We start from the raw sequence: 21,702 nt of genomic DNA on the forward strand, positions 1-21,702 counted from the left end.
GTAAAAGGCCTGAGGTCCACAATGGCCAATCAGAATGTATTGACTGTGTTCTTCCTCCAAGGCCTGACAGACACCAAAGAGCTTCAGGTGGCAGTTTTCCTGCTCCTGCTGGCTGCCTATCCCATAACTGTCTCTGGAAACCTGGCCATCATCAGCCTGACCTTGCTGGACACCCGCCTGCAGACCCCTATGTACTTCTTCCTCCGGAATCTGTCCTGCTTAGAAATTTGGTTCCAGACCGTCATCGTGCCCAAGATGTTGCTCAACATTGCCACAGGGACCAAGACCATCAGTTTTGCTGGCTGCATCACTCAGGACTTTTTCCACATCTTCCTAGGAGCCACAGAGTTCTTCCTCCTCGCAGCCATGGGCTATGACCAGTACATTGCCATCTGCCAGCCCCTCCGCTACCCCATCCTCATGAGCAGCAGAATCTGCACACAGCTCATCCTCACCCGCTGGCTGGGAGGGTTCTCCTTTGGCATCATGCCTGTCATCCTGACCAGTCAGCTTCCATTCTGTGACGTCCACATCAACCACTTCTTCTGTGACTATACGCCTCTAATGGAAGTGGTCTGCAGTGGGCCAAATGTGCTAGAGATGGTGGACTTTACCCTGGCCTTGGGGGCACTGCTCAGCACTTTGGCACTGATCGCTCTATCCTACGTCCAGATCATTTGGACAATCGTCAGGATCCCCTCAGTCCAAGAGAGAAAGAAGGCTTTCTCCACCTGTTCCTCCCGTGTCATTGTGGTCACCATGTGCTATGGCAGCTGCTTCTTCATGTATGTCAAGCCCACTCCAGGCAAGGGGGTTGATCTCAACAAAGGAGTGTCCCTAATCAATACAATTATTACCCCCTTCTTGAACCCCTTCATCTACACTCTCAGAAACCACCAAGTTAAGCAAGTAGTGAAAGACCTGGTCAGAAAAATGTCTTGGCTACAAAATAAATAACAGCCCTACAAGGTACCTTCCAGGGAAACATGAGAGATCCCCCCAGAGTCCAAAAATTCTATGAAAAGTATTTTCAAAGTTAAGCTTTCACTAATAGTCTCTTCAGAATTCTTAAATCTTTTCCAGCTTCTATCCACTTCCTGGACCCAAAGCCACTCCCATATTTTAGGTATTTGTTATGGTAGCACCCCACTTCCAGGTACTGAAATCTGTCTTACTTACCTACTGCTGCTTTTCAAATTACCCCAAAAACTAAGTGACTTAAAACAACAAACAATTACTATCTCATGGATTCAATGGGCTGGAAATCTGACTTAATGTCTCTCATGAGGTTGCAGTCAAGCTGTCAGCCAGGGCTCTGGCCTCATCTGAAGGCATGACTGATGGGGGGGTTGTTCCAAGCTCACTCATGAGGTTGTTGGCAGGATTCAATTCTTTACAGGCTGTTGGCCAGAGGCCTCTTTCAGTTCCTTGCCACGTGGGCCTCTGCAAAAGGTAGTCCATAACATGGCAACTGGAACCCACCAAATCAAGTGAGCCAGTGTTTTTGTAAGCCAATTTCAGAAATGTCATTCCATCACTTTGCCATATTTTATTTGTTAGAAGTAATGCATTAGGTCCAGCCCACACTCAAAGGAGAGGAGTACACAAGGGCATGAACTAAGAGGTGAGGATTATTGGGAGTCATCTTAGAGGCTGCCTACTGCCTTAACCTTTTTATTTTACAAATGAGGAAACTGAGGCCAAGAGCCCAGGGCCCTTGACTACAGAATTTTTCAGTGTAAACAGTCATTATCATATCCCTTTCAATTAACTAGCAGTATAAAAAATTTATGTATGTGTTTTAGAAAAGAATAGAATGACTCTACATGCAGTCAATACTCAGGATGATTTAGCTAGAGAGATTACTTTTTTTTTTTAAGATTGGCACCTGAGCTAACAACTGTTGCGAATCTTTTTTTTTTTTTTGGCCCATTCGTCTTTCCCCGTAAAGCCCTCCAGTACATAGTTGCGTATTCTAGTTGTGAGTGCCTCTGGTTGTGCTACGTGGGACGCCGCCTCAGCACAGCCTGATGAACGGTGCCATGTCCACATCCAGGATCCAAACTGGAGAAACCCTGGACCACCAAAGTGGAGCACACAAACTTAATCACTCGGCCACAGGGAGGGCCCCTAGAGAGATTACTTTTAAGGATAATAAGATACAGAGATTTATCAAGAGTTTCTTCTCTCTGCTGTTGCCAAGAAACTAATAAAACTCAATGGATGACAACAATTCTAAATCTGGGACTGACTCGCTAACTGGGAGACAAATGAGATGCTTGAAAATATAGGAAAACATGTCCCCTGTAGTTGGAGACGACTCCTTGCTTTCCTGCCTGATGCTGACATCTCCTTTAGGTCCCCTCTCAAGCTTCTATGTAGGCCGAAGAATGAGCCACCTCCAGACGCAGAATTAGTAGGGTGAAGTTCCAAGTTCATTCTCCAGAGGATCAGCAGGCCCTCCCTTCCTACCACCCATCTCACTAACAACCAGTTCCTTATCCCTCCTCAGCTCTCAGGACCCTTTTTCTTTCTTCAGGAAAATGATCCTGAAAGAGAGTGTTGTCTTCATATTTGTTCTTACCTCTTCCCCCTGCTTTCCTGCAAGTCTCATATCTCGTTTCAATGCTCCGCTCCTCTGCAAACCACACCCAGTGTTTCCCCTATACTTCACCTTCCACTGAATCAGAATCACCCCTGGTGCCCTCTGGTGTCCCAGAGCCACTCAACACTACCTTTGAGCTGAGCTGGAAAGTCAAGCTTGACACTGTTTCACTGCATTAGCCCAGAGCCACCTGGCCCCTTAGATAATTATTTTTACCACACGTAAAGACATGCATTATTTCACATATCATTTCTTGCCTTCCAGCAATAGAGCCCATAGCCATTATCCCAAAGCTTTTCTATTCTCTTTTACTACACAATCCCTACTCTCGCCTCCTCTTTGGAAAGGAAAGGAGTAAGGGGGATTTGAGGGAGGACTGAGGAATCCAAGAAAGAAGTTTCTAGTATTTGAGTCTAAGCTATGAAAGCAAGAACATCCCTGTGGGACCAAAAGCACAGCTCCTTGTGAGGTCAGGGAAGAGGGTGAAACAGGAGAGAGGAGAGTAAGAGCCGGAATAGAGAGCACTGAAAAGCATATAGTATCCCCCAATGTCAAGTCTGAACATTCCTCTGTCGGGGGGTGGGAGGTGCAGCTCTAAAATTCCCAGGAACACAGGCTATTAAGGGGAGGTTAAGGGGAGATTTGAGTCACACACACAACCATAAGCTTCCTTGGGCTCCAGCTGTCATCATCATCAAAGGCCCCATTGATAGACTTCCAGCCCTTAGGTCTCACTTGCCCTCCTGGTCTCTACCCAGGTCCATCATGCCGGACCCCATCGTGTTCACCCCAATATTGGCCTTCTCTTCCTCTGCTACCAAGATGGCATGATCGGGAAGAAAACATGAGGCCCCTAGACCTGGCTTGTCTTGGGTTCATGCCATTCCATTCAAACCTGGCCCTCACAGCTGCTCAGAAATTCATTTAATCACCTCTTAAATCCCTGACAAATATCCCCCCAAGATACTATTTCTTTCTTGAATCATGTGACCCCTGCCCTTTCCCTCTCTTTTTCTCTTCTGTGAGATTATCACCTACTTTTTAGAAAAGGATGAAGGTGTGCAGCTTAAGCTCAGAAATATCCGCTCCCTTCACCTCTGCATATCTCCAAGCCACAGCCACCTTCTCATCCTCCCCTCTCAGAAGGGGAGTTATCTCTGCAGCTCTGTTAGCTCAAAAGAGTCAGCGTAAGGAAGAGGCATTAAAAAGAATGCAAACTCTCAAGCTGAGCACAACTGAGTTTAAATCCTCCTTCTCCTGCTTTCTAGTTACGTGGCCTTGAGCAAGATACTTCTTCCCTCTGAACCTTGGTTTCCTCTCCTAAAAATCTATCGGCAGTGAAAAACATTTGGTGCTTCCAGCCCTTTTCTTACCCTCCCCTCCCAGAGAGCTGGCCCCTCACTCACAGGACTGAGCCCTCATTGCCTTTGAAAATGTGCCTCTCTCCATGTTGCCTCTTTTGAGGTAATACGGATGCAGCCAGACTTCCTCTTCTGAGAGGAGTTTATTCCCCAAACTAGCCCCAAATCATTCCCATTTACATCCATGGCTTCACCATCCTTTCACTCATTGGTGTGAGACATCTTGAAGTTGTCTCTGACTCTTCCTGCAATCTGTCACCCATCCTGTTGTGTCTTCCTTCAAAATCCCTCTCAGATTAGCTCTACCTCTGTATTTCAACACTCATCACATAGTCTACATGTCAAATATGACCAACTATCAGAGACTGTAGAAATGATGGTACATTCTTCACCCCCCTGTAGCCACCCTCTTTGGTACTACCCTCCCACACTGACTCTTGGTTTAGCCATGTGGCTTGCATTGGACAATATGATGCTAATAAACATAATGCAATGAGAAACTCAAAAAGCCCTTGAAACCCCTTGACTGCCGTGTCAACAAGCCTGGGCTAGATGATAAAAGACTCATGGCCTGCTTACTCCCATCACTCTTTCTGATAATAATCACACACACACATAGTCTGTTGCCCCAACACAGAACTGCCCAGCTGACCAGCATCCAACTGAGGGTACATGAATGAGCCCATCAAAGACCAATAGAACAACCACCCAAATGAGCCCAGCCCAAGTGGCCAACCCAAAGAATGATGAACTAAATCAATGTGGTTGTTTTAAGCCACTAAGTATTGAAGTGGTTTATTACTCAACAAAAAGTAAGCATATATGGTAAACACATGCTGTGTCCTGGTTAAGGATCAAGATTAAGAAGTGAGGGACAGGGCCAGCCCTGGTGGCCTAGTGGTTAAGTTTGGTGCACTCCTCTACAGTGGCCTGGGTTCGGTTCCCGGGTGTGGACCAACACCACTTGTCTGTCAGTGGCCATGCTGTGGTGGTGGCTCACATACAAAAGAAAAAAGAGGAAGATTGGTAGTGGATGTTAGCTCAGGGCGAATCTTCCTGAGGAAAAAATAAAAAGTGAGGGACAGAAAGCATTTACCCATGGGAGATGATGTTGGTTTGATCAGGTCAGGAAAGAGAACCTGGTCTCTTCTTATCTATGGTCATGGGAGACAGGAAGTTATCAGGAAATAGGCTCTAAACAGGAGGCATATTGAAGCAGAATTATTTACTTTTCTTCTGGGGCATTCGATGCCCTCCTCACAGGTATTACGGCCCTGAAGTAAGACTCAGCTGGGAAGGCTGGCCGGGTAGATTTTGAAAGTCTTATCCCAAGCAGCCTGACTAGAACACATTCTCCATGTGAAATGAGGTTTCCCAGAAAGCTCAGAAACCACTTGTGGCCTCAAGTCCCCACACTCATCAGAGCATTTCAGGGACACCCTTTTCCAGGGACTCTGTCTCCCGAGAATAAAATTCTCATATGAAGGTGATGGTCGCTGTCCAGTCTGAGTCTGTCCTTCTCACAAGCAATGGAAGATGGTCAGGCAGGAGGAGGGTGTGCTGATTTGCTCACTTCCCAGCCTGAATCCGTCTTAAGTGAATGTATCCATTTCATTTGCCCAAACCCGTTGAAGACATACACAAAATTTATGAGCCAGGTGCAAAGCAGACAAACGCTCTGTGTGCCCACAGTGTGCAGTCTCACATCGAACACTAGCCCACTGCATCAGCACCTCACAAATTCATTCCGTCTCCCACTGCAAAGTTATGATGATGTGAAGGTAATTCCTGTGTGAGGCCCCCGCCGGATCTGTCAAATGGGGCAGAGAGATTGAGGACCCACCATGCTGTTTACAACATGTACACGTAACAGAAACCTGATTCCCAAGGCGTGGAATCAATACTCCAGTGACAATCTAGGTAAGGGACTCCCTCTCGTGGGATATTCCATTTTTACAATGTTGCACACACCACGGGTGAAGAAATTCTCGAAAGGACTTGAATTCTCAAACAATGGAATCACTGTCCCAGGACTAATCTAAGCGAACAGCGCCCTCTAGCGGGCATTTTTATTGTTGTTTCGTTTTGTTTTAGAAAATGTTGAATACTGAAGGGGAGGACTCACAGATTAAGGAATTCTGCTTACATACAATTCCCAGCAGCAGTTTTAAGGGCTGTCACTAAAAATTAAAAGAGCAAAGCAAAATCCTCAAAGAAAATAGTCATAATTGACTATACATCTGCTCCCTCCTTATACCTCAAATGGGGAAACAGTAACTTGGAGTTTTCTTTTCCTCCCTTCGCAGTAACACATGCCGAGGCTTTTCCCTGAGGGTGAGGGCCAGAGAGGACTCTGGACTGCCCCCACTTTTCCTTCTGTTTTAATGTGTGTAATAAAATTCATCTCGGCTTTTATCCTTGACAAGACAGTACCTTCCAGGGGTAGGGGAGCGGAGGAACGGAGGGAAAAAGAAGAAGGTGAGGAGGAAGAAAAGGAGAAAACAAAGTGTAGGAAGGGAGGGAGCGGGAAAGATGGAAGGGAGGGAGGAAGGGAGGGAGGAAGGGAGGAAGGCAGGAAAAAAAGAAAGAACGGAAGAAGGGAGAGAGCGGAGGGACAGAGGGAGACAGAGAAACTCTAATCTTGAAACTGCCAATTACAAATACATTTTAAGGTGCTGGAAGGACAGCTTCTCCAAAATTACTTTCTACTTGGAAATTTCCTTCCAAGCATAAATTTTTTAATATTTTATTGAGACATAAAACTTTATTTATAAAGATGCAAAAAAAATTTTTTGAAGCTTCTATTTAAAAGATGAATGAATGACTTAACAAACCATAAAAAAAAAATGAATGCATGCATGTGATCTGACCAGACAGATCTGATGAGCACAGATATTTGTCGATTTTAGTGTTTCTAAGACCATCTATGGTTTCTAGATATACTCAGTTGAAATGACCTTGAAACTATTCAATTAAAATACTATCGAAATCGTGAAATGGCAGAATTTGAGCAATTCATTATGGGATTCATGACTATGTTCTCTATTTTGTCCATTTATGAAAATAAAAAAGTTTTTTAAACATGTAAACACAAAATGCTTTGGATTTAAGTCACTAACGTTTTTGGTCACAGGCCTGATAACCTTTCTAAATAAAAAGAGAAAGCACTCTTTGTAGCTGCGTCAGCCTGCAATGACCCCGCCAGCTTAGAGCAGTGACAGATAAAAATCAAACACATTTAAATGGCCACAGGCCAACAATCAGCAGCCATTAAAGCCTCTTCTTAGTTTAGTTTTAGAGGAAAATATCAAGCCTTTAAAACAAATTTGACTTGAGGTCTTGGCCATTCTATTCAGAATACCTGGAAACCATGTGTGATCTTAGAGACACTAACATCCACAGGTGTTTTTGCTCATCAGATTGGTCCCAGGCACGCATGTCCAGCCAGATCATGTCCATACATTCAGCTTTTCAACACAAGTTCCAAAAAAAAGTTGCACCTTTAAGCAAATGAAGTTTTATGTCTTAATATTTTAAAATTTTACACTTACAAGGAAATCTCCAAGTAGAAAGTAATTTCTGAGAACCCTTCTTGGAACGCCTTAAAATCTACTTGTAAACAGCAGTTTCAAGATCACAGAGTTTCTTTCTCTCTCTCTCTCTCTATCTCTCATGAGAGAGCTTCTTAACTTCTTCTAAGCTGAAAAAAAACAAGATACTCCTGTTGTCTCTGTTAAAAAGTAATTTTAAAGACTGGCCCCCTGGCCCAGTGGTTAAGTTCCCACACTCCGCTTCAGCAGCTCAGGGTTTTGCCGGTTCAGATCCTGGGTGTGGACATGGCACCGCTCATCAGGCCATGCTGAGGTGTCATCCAGCATACCAAAACCAGAAGGACCTACAACTAGAATATACAACTATGTACTGGGGAGCTTTGGGGAGAAGAAGAAGAGAAAAGAAAGAAAAAGATTTGCAACAGATGTTAGCTCAGAGTCAAGCTTTAAAAAAAAATAAAGTAATTTTTAAGAGTAACAATTGCGTTGAAAATGTTTCAATTGCACCTTTCTCAGCTAGTATTTAAATTTTTAAAACTTCATATTTACATTCCTAAAACTCCAAAAATTTTAGTAAAACACCGTGTAGTAAAAATCTTGAGGGGCTGATCAGGTGGCGCAGTGGTTAAGTTCGCACGTTCTGCTTTGACAGTCCCTGGGTTCACCAGCTCAGATCCCAGGTGTGAACCTACACACTGCTTGTCAAGCCATGCTGTGGTAGGCATCCCACATATAAAGTAGAGGAAGGTGGGCATGGATGTTAGCTCAGGGCCAGTCTTCCTCAGCAAAAAGAGGAGGATTGGCAGCAGATGTTAGCTCAGGGCTAATTTACCTCCCAAAAAAAATCTTGAGTTATGTTCTAAATACACACAGAGATTATTTGAAATGAGTATCATGAAAAGGAATGTGCATATTGAATGTTGCTGGCTAGAAGAGAGTTTCTGTTGTTTGTTAACAACCATATTGATGGTTAGGGGTCATGTTTTAAGCATTGTACATCCTAACATGATACTTTGTTATTTATAGGTAACATTTTACTGTGTTTAATTATTTTTTAGGAAATTGGAAATTTACAGTTGACATGTATCACATAATATTTTTCCCACCCAAAATGATGGGAAATAGGTTCCCGATTAGCATTTTCACACAGAACCCCTGGTTTTCACGAACTGATTATTCATTTTAAACAATAAAGAAGACGCTTGTGAGAGGATTCAGATACCTCAACAATAGCATTGGAACCTTGAAGACAATGGAATAATACCTTTGAAATTCTAAAGAAAAATTAATTCCATCTAGAAAACTATACCCAGCCAGCTCTCAATCAAGCACAAGGATAAAATAAAGACTTTTTCAGATATCCAGAGTGCTGCTAGAGTATGTCCTACAGCAAACAAGAGTAAACTAAGAAAGAGAAGGACGCTGGATTCAGGAAACAGAAGCTCTACTTCAAGAGAGAGTGAAAAGCATTCCCAGACATCCCCAGATGGAAGCTGTGTGGCAGGCTGGAGAAAAAGCAATCCAGAAAGGAGCCTATAGACACTCACTTCCACGTACCATCCCCTACCAAATACCTCACAAACACCCACAGGTCCATCGTGTTCAAACTGTACACAGATGGCACATCTACACCCAATGCGTGACCACACATCTCACTAGCAACACACACACTACATGCACTAAGGGCTCAGTTCCCAGACCCTTGGACATTCTTTCTCAGGTCTCAAGTTTAAGAAAAGATTTTTTTTCCTTGTTCCAAATTCCAAACAGTTTCCTGTTGGCATTCAAGCCAGAGGTCCCCTCCTCAGTGGGGCCAACCCACCTTCAGGAGCCTCTTTCTACTTCATACCTCCTCCAAGAGTGTCACCTCCTGCCTTCACAGGTCACCTGGCCATCTAGTCATTCAACAAGCCGTCTACACCTCCACCTATCCATTCTCTGTCCACGTGGCCACTTATCCATCCGTTTATGTGCCTATCTATCAAACAATCAATTTGTCCGTCTGTCTCTCCTGGACTTATTGTCAGCATAGTTTTCAGATCCACAAAGAGCCTTACCACAAATCCCTCTCTAGGGAGCTGCTGTCCCACCCTCATTTCATGTCTCTGTGAATGAGGCAAGAGTGCCAACCCCGGAGCAGGGAGCCTGGCCCAGTTTCCCTGTCCTCAGGCCCAGAGGAACCTCTGCACAAAATGTGCATCAGACAAAGATCTCCAGGGCCACCACATCCTAGAATCAGGAAGGCTTGTCTCCTGGCCTAACCAGAGGGACATCTGAGCTGTTGGTTCACAAACTGGCCCCCGTACAAAGAAGGCAAGGAGAGATCAAAGAAAGAGACAGGCCATTCCATACTGGTATGTGGCAGTTTTAACAAGCAAGGGAACTTGCTTACAAGGCTTATCTTGGGCAGCCACAAGAGGAGTAGATCTCTGCCCCCGCTTGCCAAAATCTTAAGAGTTTGTATAGAGGCCTTAACCAAGTTCAGTCATGTATACCATCCAGATGATCTCAACAAGCCTTTACTCTCTCAAGGCTATGTCCTTGAAAACAACTCCCACTGTGGGAATAGTGGGCAGAGCATATGTTCCAAGGACAGGGGCGGGGGGTGAGGACCAATTGCCCAGGTCCAGCTCGCAGGTCAACAGGCAGTCACATCCTCTCGCTGACCTCCTCCAACATGAGCTGAGAGAATAGTGGGACCTCCTGCCAACCGTGTCCTCCTATTCATCCATGAAAGGCTTAAGAGGAGATGCTGATGGCCACCACACACCCTTCCTGAGGAATATCTCATTGAAATCTGTGACAGGTTTGGAGAAGAGGGCAAGCAGAGAAAAGAAAGGGAAAGCAAGGAAAGAGTGAAATCAAGAAATGTGGGAGCTGAAAAGCAGAGAAGGGCAAAACTGGAAGACAGAGAGAAACAGAGATGCAGGAATCAAGGACTGAGAGTGAGGAAGGGCACAGAGTTTAGTAAGAAACAAAGGGCAAATAGAACTTTAGTTGAACTCCAAGAAAGGGAATTAAGCTAGCTGTTTGTGTCCAATTTGAAAGCATCATGACAAAACTTAACAAGAGATATAAAGATGTTCAGATGCTTGGTACCTTGAAAACTTATTCTATGGAAATATTTGAATACATGCAAAATTCATACACATAAATTTGTTGGTTGCAAAAGTATCTAAAAGAGCAAAAAGTATAGAAACAAATGTCCAGCAGTACACAACTGGTTTAGCAACTTACGTTCAACAATCTAATGCCTATGGTATGTGTTAAGGAGGAAAGGCAGAAAGCATGTAAAATGAATCAGCATATACACCTAGAATATAATATGTAAAAGTCAATTATAGTCATGTTAAGACGGTAAAATTATGGGGTATGTATTCCAAAATGTTATCAATATTATTGTTGTGTGATCTTTTAATCGATTATATTAAACTAAGACATGAAAAGTATAAGGTAGGGTTGATTAGGTTACCTGAGCGGTAAGCGGACAATGACTGACTGAAGACAGCCACAAAGGCAACCAAGGAATAGTATCCTTGAGTCTCTGATCTTGAGTCAGATGCCCCTTCTACACAACCCTACAGATTGTCAACTCATTATCACCTCCTAGCTTTGTCATTAGCTTCATTGGATGGGCAGGTGGCAGTGTGATCAAGAGTTCAGACTCTAGGGTTGATGTGAACATTGTCACTGTTTCCCCTGAAATGATTAGTCTAAGCCACTCATTGCCATTGGCTCAGGAATGGAAAAGTGACCAAATTCTGGTCAGTGAGACAGGAGGAAAAGTATTCTGGAGGCATCTAGGAACAGTTTCTGTATTAGTCAGCATTTTCCAGAGAAACAGAACTAGTAGAATGTATAGAGAGAGATTTCTTTTAAAGAATTGGTTCACACAATTGTGGGAGCCAGCAAGTCCAAAATCTGTAGGGCAGACCAGCAGGCTGGAAATTCTAGCAAGAGTTGATGTTGCAGTCTTGAGTCCAAAGGCTATTTGAAGACATACTTCCTTCCTCTTTGGGGGACCTCAATCTTTTCTCTTAAGGCCTTCAAGTGTTTGGATGAGGCCCACCCACATTATGGAGAATAATCTGCTTTATTCGAAGTCTACCGATTTAAACATTAATCACTTCCTTAACATATCTTCATAACAACTTCTGGACTAGTTTTTGACCAAACAACTGAGCACTACAGCTTAGTGAAGTTGACACATAAAATTAACTATCAGTTTTCTTTCTTATAAAGGGAGCCTCAGAAAGAGGTGGTCTCTATCCTTTCTCTGAATACTGACTGCTTGAGGACACTAATGAATCACTAAGTCAACAAACCTTGAAGACCACCTGCCTCTGCCTTCCTTTTACGTTAGGAAATGTATTTGTTTATTGTCTAAACCAATTTGAATCAGGTTTCTCTTACTTATTGCTAAAAGAACAGATACATGAGTCAACTAAACTTAAGTTCTAAGCGCTGCTCCAAAATTTTTAGCACATGACTTAACCTCTCTGAACTTCAGTTTCTTTGTTTGTAACCTGGGAATAGTAAAGATGTCTCACACTTACACTGTCTATGTGATAATAATAATAATAAGCAATTTATTAGAGGAAATAATTGAAAACAAAAGTTATGATGAGAATTTAGGTGGGAATGTAAAGGTCATGAGCAATGCACTGGGTATACCCTCCCTGAGAACTGAGGGCCTAATCAATCGGGGAGTAGGGTTCATCAAAGTAGCAAGTCTTAGAATCCAGGTTCACAGATTTCAGTGAGCTTATGCAAATCCTCTTACTATTTCTTCAATTTTCTCCTCTTTTTAATGAAAGGTCACTCATGTAGTAGAGTCTCTGTGTTAATTGTTCTAGAAAATTAAAATTATGTCTAAGACAATGTTTCTTCTTTGAGAATTTGACAGAGAAGGAGTCAAGACTTCTGATTGTGCTTAGGATATAGAAAATTGCAAATAACATCACTCTTAACAGAAGAAAAAGCTGGATAAACTACAAAATCATAACTTTCTTGAGGCCATCAGGGAGCTGAGGATGCAAGGTAACCTGAATTCCAAAGTGTGACAAGCTCTTCCAAAGAGAGACAAGAAACACAAACTGTCTTACCTGGGGCAAAACATAGGAGGAAGAGGTGTCCGACACCAAACAGGCAAGTAAAAAGAAATCAACTAGAATTTTAATGAATTACTAAAGGCAAAGCAAGAGCTAATGTGTTGGCGTGGAATAATGTGTGGCCCTGGACACAAAGGGCATTTGCACTCTATCACAAGCTATTTTGTATGGGCTTCTGCTGTGCTTACAAGAAAGACTGGGGACAGGGCAGAACACAAGGAAGATCCCCTGACAGCAGTGCGGGCATGCAGGAGATGGTTGACCGTCGCTCAAGGACAAGCATGTAACACTGCACACTTCCCCAGACCTTTCTCTTCTCCTCTCTTCTCATTAGCCCATTGATAGAGGAACTCAAGGCCCATAGAATATTGAAGGTAACAATAACAACAACAAAACTCAAATCCAGCTCAACTTTTGACTAAATTGACTCAACCTCCATACTAACTGCCTGACAGAAGAAGAGGTATGCCCATTTCCAGACACAAATATCATTACCACAGTCTCTACTGTTCTATACATGATGCCTGGAATTCAGCCAAAAATTAAAGGATACACAAAAAGCAAGGGGGAGAAAAACATTGTCAAGAAGTAGAACAATCAATAGAACTAGAGATAATCCAAAAGCTAGAACTTTAAAATACTGTAATTAATATGTTATAGTACCTAGTGTCAAAAGTGGACAACGAGCATGAAAAAAATGGAAAATTTTAGCAAAAAGGTAAAAACAATAAGAATTGGTCAGATAGAAATGCTAGGAATAAGAGATACAATATCAGAGATAAAGCATTTTCTCAGTGGGCTCATGAGTAGATGACACAGTTGAGAAAAATATCAGTGAGCTTGAAGATAGGTCGATAGAAATGATCCAAATTGAAAGATGAAGCAGGGGCAGGGTGAAAAAGATAGAACAGAGAATCCAAGATCTGTAGGACAATATCAAATAGTCTAACATACATATAATTGGAGTCTCAGACAGAGGGGGGAAAAAGAACAGGGACAAGAAGTATTTGAAGAGAGGATGGTGGATAATTTTCCCAAAATAATGAAAAACATCAATCCACAGATCCAAGATACTGAAAGAATCCGAATTAGATTAACCACAAACACATTCAGATCCACCTCTCATACATATTCACACACCTTATAGTCAAACTTTGGTTGAAAACCAAAGATAAAGAGATAATCTTGAACACAGTCAAAAGAGACAAACAGGCACCCAACTAATTTAAAGTGACATGACAGGGGCTGGCCCTGTGGCCAAGGGGTTAAGTCTGCGCTCTCCACTTCAGTAGTGCAGGGTCTCGCCAGATCGGATCCTGGGTGCAGACATGGCACCACTCATAAAGCCATGCTGAGGCGGTATCCCACATGCCACAACTAGAAGGACCCACAACTACGATATACAACTATGTATCGGGGAGCTTTGGGGAGAAAAAGGAAAAATAAAGTCTTTAAAAAAAAATAAAATAAAGTGATATGACAAATATAGAATAATATCCTACCTATAAGAAGGAGCTTTCCTAGATTATATGAAGGCCATGAAGTGTGAGGAGATTAGACGTTATTTAAAGTCCAAAGAGTTAAAAACAGAATCAATGGATTTTACAAGGAGAAAGATAGTGGCTCAATATAATAAAGAACTTTCTAATAATCAAGTGAGGCCAAAGGCAGAATGGTGTTCCTCAAGAGGTTGTGATTTCCCCATGACTGAATTTGAAGTGTAAAAAAATATTCAAACTTCAGGATTATATGATTCATCTAAGGCTATAGGACCTAAAAGATCCCTTTCAGCTTTCATGGGTAATTACTTCTGATAAAGAGAAGCAAAGATGGCTCTCATAGAAAACCTGGAATTTGAGGTGAATCTTGGAAAATAAGTAGGATGTCAATAAAATTAATGGGACTATTCCGTACAACGAAAGAAACAATGTGTGTAAATGCATGAAAACGTCAAAAAACGAGTTGTGCTGAAGGTTTTTTTGGGGGGGGTTTTGTTTGTTTGTTTTCTGATTTATCTCCCCAAATCCCCCTGGTACATAGTTGTATATCTTAGTTGCAGGTCCTTCTAATTGTGGCATGTGGGACGCCGCCTCAACATGGCCTGACGAGCGGTGCCACATCTGCACCCAGGATCCAAACCCTCGAAACCCTGGGCCGCCGCAGTAGAATGCGCCAACTTAACCATTTCGCCACGGGGCCGGCCCCAGTGCTGAAGTTTTGAAAATAGCTGAGTGTGGCTGATCACAGGATTCTTAGGGTGCAAACAGTGGGGGAGTAACAAAATAGCCAATGCCTGTCCCTCTTCTCCAAAAGGTTGTTGCAAGGATTTAGTGATCAGTGAAAAGGGGTTTTTGAAGAATAGAAAACAGTACACAAAAGGGAATTATTGTCATGAATAGTATTGCCACTGAGATATATAGCTTTATCCATCAGAAAACACCCAGGTCATGAAGGGCAACTCAGGTTGCATAATCACCTGATGTCCCATGGTCACACGTTCATCTTCTGCCAAGGACCAAATAACAAACAAGGAGTCATTTCTCAAGAGTACAACTGTTATTTGCTGAAAAGGGCATGACTTTTCCCTGAACCCTTTGGAGCCTCCACTACAATTCTGTGATTGGAGCTTTCCACAGGCTCCAAACAGCACTAATTCAGCCCTAGCACTCCTAACATCTTCAGATCCCCTTAGTCACTAAAAGCAGTAGCAGAGCTGCATTGCAGCCTGGATCAGCCAGAAGCACTCTTTTGCTCTGGGCCCCTGGAAAACTAGGAGTTTTACGTGTTTAGCTGAAAATACAAAATCCTGAACCTGTGAGTTTCTTTCTTTAAGCTGTCTACAGCAATCATGGACAGCACCCCAACCAACTGTCATTTAATTCCTTGCATCCATAATATTTGCTGTGGAGCCACCATTCAGTGGCACTTCAGGTGACAGTAGTTAATCATTTATGTAACTGTTTCATAACTGAAGGCCAAAGACTACCAGTTTTTCCGTCCTCTGAAGGAACCTGGATCTTCACTGTGAGATCAAATGATCAATCCTATGTTCCCACCCTTGCAGCCATTTCTGGTATTAAATGCTGTATATGTGTATCAGTCTGAGTTCAGTTGCAGATAACAGACACCACTGTAGCTACTTTAAGCAAAAATATACTTAATTCAGACAATTAGGTACTTACAAAACAAAATTCGTGGAAGGACTGTAAGAGAAGATTCTCAGCTAAGCTTCTAGGAATGAGTTTTAGAACAGCACTATACATCAGATCTGCTACCATGGCCAAGATCAGGAAGGTGGGGCATTAGGAAGCCACTGCCCCATCTTCCCGCTCCAAAAGCACAGAAGCCCCACCTCTATTCATGAAAGGCAAAATGGGTGCCCAGATCACCCTGACTCGACACCCACAATGTTTGAGACCTCTGCTCCCACTGCCTTGTAAAACCACAACTGAATCTGCAGGAGAAACAGCAGAAGCAAGAGAAGCACAGCCTCTGCCTCGCTTCTCTGCCTTTCGTATCTCACACGGGTACTTCAGCTTGGTGGAAACTAGGTCACAAGTAGAGTAAGGGAGTTTGGGGAATGTCATCTTTATCTTCCTAGACTCCAGGAGACAGAAAGCCATGCTGTGAAAGAGTTGGAATGGAATTGAGTGAGCAATCTGTAATACCTGTCAAAGCACCTCTGCTAAGCTACTTACCAGCTCTTCCTCTAAGCTCTGAGGCAACAGCTACTAATAAAACAAAGTCCCTGCCCGCATGGAGCACACTTTCCGGGGAAGACAAATACTAAACATCCAAACAAAAAAGTAAATGTTATAATTCTGCCCCAAATACATGCAATAAAGAATATGAAATAGGGTGATCAAGATATGGTGCCACTGTAGGGAAGTTGGAGAAAGTCTTTCTAAAGGAGTGAAATTTGAGCTGACGCTTGAATAATGAGAAGGCATCTGAAGGAAGATCTAGGGTAAGAGCCTCTGGACACAGGGAACAGCAAGAGCAAAGCATGTGATGTGTTTAAGGAAGAGAAAGAAGGCTAGTGTGGCTGGAGCATAGTGGACCAGGAAGACAAGAGCAGGGTGTTTTGAAATGTAGGTTTTATTATTACTCGAATATGGAGGGGGCAACAGGTCAGGAGACAATTGCATTGCAAAGATAGTTTGTTTCTCACAGTTTCCACCAGAGAGGGGCATGCCACACCATTCAGAGCCACATGGAGAAGCACCAGGGTCCATCAGGAGGCAGAAGGAGCGAGAGGCAATGTGGGCAAGAGGCTTTATTGCGGTTTTCATGGGAAGGAATGGGTGAGGCAGGGTAAGCAGATTAGGGAGGTTTAGGATTAGCTAGTTTGAATAATTTCAGTGGGCTCTGGGTTTAGGGGCTATCTTAGTTGTCTGGCACCTGGCCCTGGAATGATTAGGGAAGGGGAGTAGTACCCCAGAGTGTGGAAGCCAATAAGGGTGGTGGCTGAGGGTGTGGACTCTGGATTGGTTGGTTTGCCTATGAAAGGCATGCTTGCAGGTACGTCATTTGTTATCTCTGGGACTTAGCTGACCCTAGGAGGGGCAGTCTACCCAGGGTCAGTAAGGCCCCAGACATCAAAACGTCAGACTAAAAGGACAGGCTTAATACACAGGGACTAAATCAGGTCTTACAAATCAAGGGAAGGAGTTTGCAATTTATTCTACCTAAAATGAGAAGCCAGTGAACTATCGGAGGGTTTAAAGAAGGGGAATGATGTCATCTGACTAGCACTTGGAGAAAATCACACCATCTGGCTGGACACAGTGTAGAGAACAGGAATGGTCCTAGTGAGAGACAATTTGCTAAACTAGGATTTTAGCAGTAAAGATGACAAGAGGTGGTTGTTTGGGATTAAATTTTTGAGGCAGAACTGACAGGAGTTGCTGAGAAATTGAATGTGGAGTGTTAAAAAAACAAATGAATTAAAATGGACAGCTAGATGGAGGCATCACAATCCCTGACTTCAAAACATACTACAAAGCTACAGTAATCAAAACAGCATGGTACTGGTACAAAAACAGATGCACAGATCAATGGAACAGAATTGAAAGCCCAGAAATAAAACCACACATCTATGGACGGCTAATCTTTGACAAAGGAGCTGAGGGCCTACAATGGAGGAGAGAAAGTCTCTTCAACAAATGGTGCTAGGAAAACTGGACAGCCACATGTAAAAGAATGAAAATCAACCACTCTTTTTCACCATTTACTAAAATAAACTCAAAATGGATCAAAGACCTAAAGATTAGGCCTGAAACAATAAGTCTTCTAGAAGAGAATATCGGCAGTACACTCTTTGACATCAGCTTCAAAAGAATCTTTTTGGACACCATAACCCCTCACATAAGGGAAACAATAGAAAGAATAAACAAATGGGACTTCATCAGACTAAAGAGCTTCTTCAAGGCAAGGGAAAACAGGATTGAAACAAAAAAACAGCCCAATAATTGGGAAAAAATATTCACAAGTTATTTATCCAACAAAGGGTTAATCTCCATTATATACAAAGAACACACACAACTTAACAATAAAAAATCAAACAACCCAATTGCAAAATGGGCAGGGGACATGAACAGACATTTCTCCAAAGAAGATATACGGATGGCCAATAGACACATGAAAAGATGCTCATCATCACTCATCATCAGGGAAATGCAAATCAAAACTACACTAAGATATCACCTTACACCTGTTAGAATGGCAAAAATATCCAAAACCAAGAGTGACAAATGTTGGAGAGGCTGTGGAGAAAAGGGAACCCTCATACACTGTTGGTGGGAATGCAAACTGGTGCAGCCACTATGGAAAACAGTATGGAGATTCCTCAAAAAGTTAAGAATAGAAATACCTTATGACCCAGCCATCCCACTACTGGGTATCTATCCTAAGAACCTGAAATCAGCAATTCCAAAAGTTCCACGCACCCCTATGTTCATCGCAGCATTATTCACAATAGCCAAGTCATGGAACCAACCTAAGTGCCCAGCAATTGATGATTGGATAAAGAAGATGTGGTATATATATATACAATGGAATACTACTCAGCCATAGAAAAGGACAAAGTCGTCCCATTCACAACAACATGGATAGACCTTGAGGGTATTATGTTGAGTGAAATAAGCCAGACAGAGAAAGACGAACTCTGTATGACTCCACTCATAGGTGGTAGTTAACATATGGACAAAGAGAACTGATCGGTGGTTGCCAGGGGAAAGGGGGGCGGTGGGAGGGCACTAGGGGTGAAGTGGTGTACCTACAACATGACTAATAATGACGTACAACTGTAATTTCACAAGGATGTTAACTTTCATAACCTTAATAAAAAATAATAAAATAAGGGGCTGGCCCCGTGGCCGAGTGGTTAAGTTCGCGCGCTCCGCAGCAGGCGGCCCAGCGTTTCGTTAGTTCGAATCCTGGGCGCAGACATGGCACTGCTCATCAGACCATGCTGAGGCAGCGTCCCACATGCCACAACTAGAAGGACCCACAACGAAGAATACACAACTATGTACCGGGGGGCTTTGGGGAGAAAAAGGAAAAAATAAAATCTTTAAAAAATAATAATAATAATAATAATAAAATAAATAAATAAATAAAAATAAAAAAATGGACAGCTAGATTTTTGCTGTGAGCAACTGGGTGGTAACATGCCCCTTACTGCAACGAGGAAACTGGGAGAGGAACAAGAGTTCTACTGGGGCGTGGTAAGTCTGAGATGCCTCTAAGGCATCAAAGAGGAGATACTTAGTTGTACACACAAGGAGAGGCAGGGCCAAAGATGTAAGTTTAGGAGTCACTGAAGTTAGAAAAGAAAGTGTTTCAAGAGGAGAGGGAATCAGATATGTCAAATATTGCTGAGAGATTGAGTAAGAGGAAGATTGAAAATTAACCATTGGATTTGGCAACATGGGGTTGTAGATGATCTTGATAAGAAAGAATCAGTGGACTTGTAGAGACAAATGGAGAAAATGGGAGATAGGAAGTGGAGACGGCAAGTGTCAACTAGAGGACATCAGGAATTGAGGGCAAGGCCCGGGCCATTCCAGGCAACACCTCTGCTCTACTCCCAAACTTCACCACCTTTCCCCGACTGAAAACATTCAGAAGGTTTGACTCTCTGCATAAGGTCCCCACTAAGTACGTCTGCAGTAACGTGAGAGACTGGAGCTGATGGAAACCCTGTCTTCCCTGCCATGAGCCCTGGCAACCAGACAAGCAATGACTTCACTGGAATACTTTGCATCTAAAACACAAACCAATCTAGAGATCAATGTGACTAAATCCTACTTCACGGTTGTTAACTTCTAGAATTCTCCAGAAACATCTACATTTAACAGGAAGCCAAGATTTCAGGCAAAGGAATGAATTTGCCATGGTGAGACTCTAGACATAAGGGAGGGAGATCCTTCAATTTCATGCCATTTGTGACCAAGGAGACCTTACAATGAGCGAGGAGGTGGAAGTTAGCCAGGAGAGGGAACAAGGTATGAGGTGAGAAGGACATGGGTTGGCCAAGAGAAATGAGATAAGGGGAGGAAAGAGGATACAGCAGGCATTGGAGACCTAGGCAGAATCACCCGACCCATGACACTACCTCAGCTCAGAGTTACCCAGAGAAAGCCCAAGAGTCAGGGCCTCCCAGGTCCCCACCCCCCCAGGGTGGGGGAGGAATGACAGCAGCTGGAGAATAATTGTGGGCACCACAGAGGCCTGGGCTTCTAGAGAGGAGGAGGGGAACAGCAGAGCCCAAGCCCGTGCCCAGCAGCCCTGCCCTAGCTGAGTGGCCATTTCCATCTCCCCCAGGTAAGTGCCCCACACAGTGCTGGGTAGCCTTGGGCCTTTCCCTGACAAGGCCAGACCCTGCCAGGCATAGAAAGGGAAAAGGAACAGAGGGTGTATCAGGGCCCTCTCTCTGTGGGCTGGGAGCCAATAGGTGTTCCTGATCATGGGAGAAAACTGTCCACGTGAGGGTTCCTAAGTCACTATTGCACTTGCAGAGGTGTAATTCAGATGCCACCAGCCTGGAGAAGGGGTGAGAAGGAGACAGGGAACCCTGGACAATTTCTCCCAGACACAACTTTATGTAGTGCAGAAAGGCAAGTGTGTATACACTCAGAGCATGCAAACCTTTCACAGTGTTAGCAAGTGGGTCCGCTGAGAGGTGGGCAGTACCATGTAGTAAGTGTGGCGATAGTGTGATATGTATGTTTGCAGCGTGTCTAATAGGATGGGGGCGTGAGGCAGTGCGTGCTGGTCTGTGGGATTACCAGTGGTATGGAAATCAGCTGGGCATTCATAGCCTCTATACTGTCTATGGTCTGTGTCTGATGAAAACTTAGGACATTCTTTCTCAAGTACCTGTTGGTGGTCCCCATCTCAGAGCCCACGAATGGAGCTGCCTGCATCCTCTTTTGCTGCCCCATACCCTCCCCAACACACCCATGCACACAAACGCACACACACTATACCCTGCACAACTCTCATTAATACTTCAGGCCAAAAAAAATCTGAAAGAACAAAGGTTTGCCTGGCTGTGCTCCCCAAGACCTCCCTGACTTCATAAAAGCTGTCTTCCCATTTCCCACCTCCCCCAGTAGGCTCCAGAATCACAGCTTTCTTGCCCCCAAGATGACAAATCTACCCCTCAAGAGATGCTTTCTAGACCAGTCCCCCTTTAAGAGCCTCACCTCCTGCATTCAGGGCTCTCTGAGCTCACCAGTCATTCAGCCAGCCAGCCACACCTTTGTCCTTTCATGCACTGTCCATCTAGTCAGTTATCCACAGGTTATCTGTCACTGCATCCACATATCCATTAGCTGATCAATTTATCCATCTGCCAGTCTCACTAAGACATTGGGGGAGGGGAGCCTGCTTTAAAAAGAGTCCTGGGGAGGGGGAAATGGGGAGTGGTTGTTTGATGGGTATAGAGTTTTAGTTTTGCAAGATGAAAAAGTCCTAGAGATTTGCTTCACAACAATGCAAATATACTTAACACTACTGAACTGTGCCAAAAAAAAATGGTTAAGATGGAAAATTTTATATTATGTGTT

The 21,702-nt window shown here is 43.4% G+C and overlaps 2 protein-coding genes across 2 annotated transcripts in view; one reads left to right on the top strand and one right to left on the bottom strand.

Annotated features, from left to right (window-relative positions):
* The window catches only part of LOC139083404 (olfactory receptor 6C2-like), a 152,761-nt gene that overhangs the window by 105,782 nt on the left and 25,277 nt on the right, over nucleotides 1-21,702 (bottom strand). The gene's annotated exons all lie outside the window — the stretch shown is intronic.
* On the top strand, nucleotides 22-957 carry LOC103560216 (olfactory receptor 2AP1-like). The gene has a single exon (XM_008534210.2). It carries the CDS (start codon nucleotides 22-24, stop codon nucleotides 955-957), a length of 936 nt encoding a protein of 311 aa, XP_008532432.2.

Source organism: Equus przewalskii, chromosome 5 (assembly GCF_037783145.1).
Source record: "Equus przewalskii isolate Varuska chromosome 5, EquPr2, whole genome shotgun sequence".
Taxonomy (NCBI): domain Eukaryota; kingdom Metazoa; phylum Chordata; class Mammalia; order Perissodactyla; family Equidae; genus Equus; species Equus przewalskii.

Coding starts and splice junctions, on each gene's coding strand:
- LOC103560216 (XM_008534210.2), top strand. CDS start 22: ATGGCCAATCAGAATGTATTGACTGTGTTCTTCCTCCAAGGCCTGACA.